This window comes from Schistocerca piceifrons, chromosome 8 (assembly GCF_021461385.2).
Source record: "Schistocerca piceifrons isolate TAMUIC-IGC-003096 chromosome 8, iqSchPice1.1, whole genome shotgun sequence".
In the NCBI taxonomy this organism is placed as follows: domain Eukaryota; kingdom Metazoa; phylum Arthropoda; class Insecta; order Orthoptera; family Acrididae; genus Schistocerca; species Schistocerca piceifrons.
In genome coordinates, this window is record NC_060145.1 from 205,081,562 (window position 1) to 205,088,337 (window position 6,776).

Sequence of the window (6,776 nt, forward strand, 5' to 3'; positions counted from 1 at the left end):
AGCCGCTTTCAATGTATCCCAGGAATGTTCGATAGGGTTCATATCTGGCGAAAATGCTGCCCACTCTAGTCGAGCGATGTCGTTATCCTGAAGGAAGTCATTCACAAGATATGCACAATGGGGGGCACAAATTGTTGTCCATGAAGACGAATGTGACGCCAATATGCTGCCGATATGGTTGCACTGTCGGTCGGAGGATGGCATTCACACGTCGTACAGCCGTTACGGCGCCTTCCATGACTACCAGCGGCGTACGTCGGCCTCACATAATGCCACCCCAAAACATCAGGGAACCCCCACCTTGCTGCACTCGCTCTATAGTGTGTCTAAGGGGTTGAGCCTGACCGGGTTTACTCCAAACACCTCTCTGACGATTGTCTGGTTGAAGAGATATGCGACACTCATCAGTGAAGAGAACGTGATGCCAATCCTGAGCGGTCCATTCGTCATGTTGTTGGGTCCACCTGTACCGCGCTGCATGGTGTCGTGGTTGCAAAGATGGACTTAGCCATGGACGTCGGGAGTGAGGTCGCTCATTATGCACAGTTTGAGTCGAAACACGACTTCCTGTGGCTGCATGAAAAGGATTATTCAACATGTTGATGTTGCTGTAAGGGTTCCTTCGAGCCATAATCTGTAAGTAGCGGTCATCCATTGCAGTAGTAGCCCTTGAGTGGCCTGAGCGAGGCATGTCATCGACAGTTCCTGTCCCTCTGTATCTCATCCACGTCCGAACAACATCGCTTTCGTTCACTCTGAGACGCCTGGACACTTTCCTTGTTGAGAGCCATTCCTGGCACAAAGTAACAATACGGACGCGATCTATCCGCGGTATTGACGGTTCAGGCATGGTTGAACTACAGGCAACACAAACTGTGTACCTCCTTCCTGGTGGAATGACTAGAACTGATCGGCTGTCGGATCCCCTTCGTCTAATAGGCGCTGCTCATGCATGGTTGTTTAGATCTTTGGGCAGGTTTAGTGACATCTTTGAACAGTCAAAGTTACTGTGTCTGAGAAATAATATCCACAGTCAACGTCTATCTTCAGGTGTTCTGGGAACTGGCGTGATGCAAAACTTTTTTGATATATATATATACAAGGTGAGTCACCTAACATTTCCGCTGGATATATTTCGTAAACCACATCAAATACTGACGAATCGATTCCACAGACCGAACGTGAGGAGAGGGGCTAGTGTAATTGTTTAATACAAACCATAAAAAATGCACGGAAGTATCTTTTTAACACAAACCTACGTTTTTTTAAATGGAACCCCGTTAGTTTTGTTAGCACATCCGAACATATAAACAAATTCATAATCAGTGCCGTTTGTTGCATTGTAAAATGTAAATTACATCCGGAGATATTGTAACCTAAAGTTGACGCTTGAGTACCACTCCTCCGCTGTTCGATCGTGTGTATCGGAGAGCACCGAATTACGTAGGGATCCAAAGGGAACGCTGATGGACCTTAGGTACAGAGGGGACTGGAACAGCACATTACGTCCACATGCTAACACCTTTTTATTGGTCTTTTTCACTGACGCACATGTAAATTACCATGAGGTGTGAGGTACACGTAAACACGTGGTTTGCGTTTTCAATTACGGAGTGGAATAGAGTGTGTCCCGACATGTCAGGCCAATAGATGTTCAATGTGGTGGCCATCATTTGCTGCACACAATTGTAAAATCTGGCGTAATGAATGTCGTACACGCCGCAGTACATCTGGTGTAATGTCGCCGCAGGCTGCCACAGTACGTTGTTTCATATCCTGTGGGGTTGTAGGCACATCACGGTACACATTCTCCTTTAACGTACCCCACAGAAAGAAGTCCAGAGGTGTAAGATCAGGAGAACGGGCTGGCCAATTTATGTGTCCTCCACGTCCTATGAAACGCCTGTCGAACATCCTGTCAAGGGTCAGCCTAGTTTGAATTGCGGAATGTGCAGGTGCACCATCATGCTGATACCACATACGTCGACGCGTTTCCAGTGGGACATTTTCGAGCAACGTTGGCAGATCATTCTGTAGAAACGCGATGTATGTTGCAGCTGTTTGGGCCCCTGCAAGGAAGTGAGGACCAATGAGGTGGTCGCCAATGATTCCGCACCATACATTTACAGTCCACGGTCGCTGTCGCTCTACCTGTCTGAGCCAGCGATTGTCCACAGACCAGTAATGCATGTTCCGTAGAGTCACTGCCCCGTGGTTTGTGAAACCCGCTTCATCGGTAAACAGGTAGAACTGCAACGCATTCTCTGTTAATGTCCATTGACAGAATTGCACTCGATGATTAAAGTCATCACCATGTAATTGCTGATGTAGCGACACATGAAACGGGTGAAAGCGGTGACGATGCAGTATGCGCATCACACTACTTTGACTCAGTCCACCGTCTCTCGCAATGTCCCGTGTACTCATGTGTGGGTTCATGGCAACAGCAGCTAACACACCAACTGCACCCGCTTCTCCTGTGACGGGCCTGTTACGGACCCGTTTGCGTGCTACGACCATACCTGTTGCATACAGTTGGCGGTAGATGTTTTGCAATGTGCGGCACGTTCGATGCTCTCTGTCCGGGAACCGTTCTGCATACACCCCGCAGGCTTCAGCTGCATTTCGTCGACACTCGCCATAGATGAGTATCATCTCCACCTTTTCAGAGTTCAAATACACCATGGTCACAGTTCCTACAACACTACACTATCACAGATGTCTGGTAACACGGTGTACTACAGTTGGTCTGCGTGCGGAGACGAATGCAGAATAACAATAGCAGCAAGCTCTACATGCGGACACTGCGACAGCTAGACCAAACCACAACAGTGCACTACAGCCACACTCGTAAACACGGTCGTCATCGTAAACATGTCCCTGCAGATTCTGCTCGCCGGCCGTGGCCCGTGTTTCTTACAACACGCAACTGAACGTCGGAGGTTTCAAGCGTCAACTTTAGGTTACAATATCTCCGGATGTAATTAACATGTTACAATGCAACAAACGGCACTGATTACGTATTTGTTTATATGTTCAGATGTGCTAACAAAACTAACGTGATTCCATTTAAAAAAACGTAGGTTTGTGTTAAAAAACATACTTCCGTGCATTTTTGTATGGTTTGTATTAAACAATTACACTAGCCCCTCTCCTCACGTTCGGTCTGTGGAATCGGTTCGTCAGTATTTGATGTGGTTTACGAAATACATCCAGCGGTAACGTTAGGTGACTCACCCTGTATATATACTTCCAGAAAAAGAAAAAGTAGTACAAAGGCTTCCAATCGACTCAAGATTCATTGTTGGAACAGTGCGTATGGAATACATGAAATGATAACATTTACAGTTTGATAGCACCACCAGCTCTGAGGTCCCAGATATCGACCCATGCTGCAACACCCATATTATTATGTGGTGTAGCTTCCACAGGCGGCAATGGCACATGCTGACTTTGGTGACCAGTCGATCATGCACGTGGTGAATATTGTCCCAGGATATGTTATGCCATGCCTGCTCGACTTGTTCGTGAAGTGCTGTAGGAGTTGTTAATTGATGAGTTGAACGAGTCATTTCTTATCCCATCATATCCCACACATGCTCGACTGGAGATAGGTCAAGAGATTTTACTGGCCAGAAAAGTTTCTATATGTCTCGCAGAGCACGCTGAGTTTGACAGACAGTGTGTGAGCGAGCATTATCCTGTTGGAACGACACATCACCTCTCTGTAGCAGGAGCAGGAAAAGAACAGATCTAACAACAGTCTGCAAGTACCGAGGGCAGCTTAGCGTTATGTCCAGAAACACTGAAGGTGTTATCTCACCCCAGACCATATGGCCTGTGGAAAGGCCAGTGTGTCTTGGACGAATGCAGTTTACAAGGCAGCAATCATCAGGCCTTTGTTGTTCAGGCAGACGACCAGTTGCGTGCAGCCAGAATCCGCTTTCGATAAAAAAGAACACGCTGCGCCATTTGACGGTACGAGTCTAGCTGTGCGCGTTGATGCTATGGCGTCAGTGGAACTTCAACGAGAGGTGTGTGTACCCATAGTCCCGCTGCTACTCACATGTTTGCAATAGTTTGTGTTGACACGTCGGGGCTCACAAACTCTGTTATTTGTGCTGTTATACGTGTACGATCTGCCACTGCTACCCTTACTATATGACGACCATGGCAGACCTCGTCTACAGGTGTGAGAATGTTCACGTGACTACTGATACCAGCATTGTTACACAATGAATGCACAACACCAAGCTCATGTGGCAATTTTCCGAAAGGACCATCCTATCACTCGAAGGCCACAATCAGATCCCTTTCAAATTCGCGCAGTTTCCTGTACGAAGGATGAGCGCATCTCTGTGGCATGGCTGCCTGCTTGCTTCACACATCTGCTCCACACTTAGCCTTTTTGCTGTAAGCATTCCCCATTCAAGGATAGACGATGGCGCAGTTGGTGGTGGACGAAGTTGAAACTATTATAGGTACATCTATTATCCCCACGTGGCATATTCGTCACTGAATAACATTCGATGTCGTGTTTCCATGTTTATTAACATTTTTCTTGCAGTATGTATAAGGACGTCCGACCAGAAGCCAGAAATACATGGTGTCTGTTTTACAGGGTATTTGTCAATTCATCACTTTGTATATAACTGTGCACAACATACAGTGACGATACCACCTTTGAAAAAGTATTCAGAGTGGCGGGCCCCCATGAGCCTCGAAGCATAAAATGGCAGGTGTACATTTTCAGATGTACCACCATGCAATTGAATGGCTAGTTCCAATTTCAGCAGGTCCAGAATGGCCTGTGCATACACAGCTTGTTTGAAGTGACCCAGCTGGTAGATATCTAAAGGGTATGGTCTGGCAACTAGGCAGACCATGTGAGTGGATATGCTCATCCAGTCTATTTGCCAGCATAGATGTCGTTGAGATGCCCCTGTGCAGAAATCCAGACGTGAGCTGTAGCACCATCATGTAGATGCTACTTCATTTTTCTTGCCACCTAAGTCACATTGACCACCTTCATGAAGTGCAGATGTGCCTTGCTGTAGGCGTTGTGGAAGGAAGTCCGCATATGCAAGGCATCTGTCTGTAATCCCCATGCACTTCATGAGGCTGAACTGATGCTGGCGATTTACAACCATGGTACCAGAGTGATCCGCCAAAGCCCACTAGTGGGTGTTATGAAGAGTGATGACACCAACCCTTGTAAAGGTAGCCTCATCTGTGAATAGAATAGATGACAGAGATCCCAATACCATGATGGGTTCGATGAACATTGTACTGCAGAATGTTCTCCACAGCTATGTGTCTTACCTCATGCTGGGGGACACCTGTTGTTGAAACTGCGATCATGTACTACACTGTTCAATGCCTGTTTCTCCAAGGCCTGTCCATGTACTAGACACATTTATCTTTCATGTTACCCATTCCTGTAGACCAGCCTGTCTCACACAAACGACGGATCACTGTTGAAGACAGTTTGTGGTGTGGTTGCTGTAGGTTTGAATACTTTCTGCAGTACAGTGGTGCAGCCAGCTGCTCAGTGCCATTTGCCTGTCCATCTACAATGACTGTGTCAGCCTGTTCCTGGGCCATTGTCTCTCTGTATTGCAGTACACAGCACATGGCAAATTGTCAGAGATCTTTTATCTTCACCTTGGAGCGGATATACCTCCTTTGGAATGTATTTCAAGCAACACGTTGGGTTATCTATTTTTCCTCATTATCCTTTGAATTATACTCATTTTGCAAACTCTTGTATTGTATATGTTGTATAGTGATAATAGTAATTTCTTTCAGTTTTTTAATTCTAAAATTACTGATTCATATATGTAAATTACCTGAACTGTCAGAAAATCATATTAGTTTATTACTGACTTCCCTTGAACATTTTCTCATGTTTTGCCTCATCTCTTGCAGCTGGTGAATGCCTCCTACACATATTATGCACTGCTGGGTCAAATAAACAAGCGCTCTACAAACTGAAGAGCAGTGGGTTTTGATGTACAGTTTGCTATTGTTGTTTTGAGTCTTAAGGACCTTTTTTACAGATACAGAATTTTCAGAAAAAATGCAGTGGCAAACTAATATGCTTATGTTACTATAATTAGTAAACGTGAACCATTACTGTATAAAGTAACTTAAAAATAAGATACAAAGAAAGAACACAAAATAATTTGAACTAGTACAACAGAACAAACGAGTTTTTTCTGTATATGTAGTGTACACAACGCATTCTGAAACATTGAAGTAAATGTGACACTGCAGATGCATGTACTAAGTCTTATGTCGATGGTAAGTATTGGTTATGATACATTAACACCTCATTTTATCTGTACTTACCAGACACATTTCCTTAGGCTTCATCTGGAGAACTGAATGTCTTTAGAAATACACAAAAACATTTTATGAGGATAGTATACAGCAGAACTGAAAGTGGTGTTTTGCTACAGCAAGATAAAGCTAAATTTCATTTTCATACCTTTAACTATTCTTAGCACTGGCTCTGTTATCATTACCTTACATTATGTTCAGATTGACACAATTTCATGTGAGGTAGATTATTTAAAACCTTTTTTATATTGCCTACAATACACTCAATGTTACCCCTATATTTTATTGTTGAAAAAATTTAAACTTTTGAAAATGTAAAAGGTTTATTTTGTAAAATGTAACATGGAATATTATTCCTACAAAACTGATATTTAATGTATATAGATTACCATCACTTTGTTACAACAGAAGTTACTTGAATTCTAAATTAAATG

The 6,776-nt window shown here is 44.2% G+C and overlaps 1 protein-coding gene across 1 annotated transcript in view; it reads left to right on the plus strand.

Annotated features, from left to right (window-relative positions):
* Positions 1 to 5,994, plus strand: part of LOC124712205 (odorant receptor Or2-like) — a 62,463-nt gene extending 56,469 nt beyond the window's left edge. Inside the window, exon 5 of the mRNA XM_047242502.1 lies at positions 5,929 to 5,994. Within this exon, the coding sequence (XP_047098458.1) occupies positions 5,929 to 5,994 (66 nt within the window). The remainder of the gene's footprint in view (positions 1 to 5,928) is intronic.
* The last annotated feature ends 782 nt before the right edge of the window (positions 5,995 to 6,776 follow it).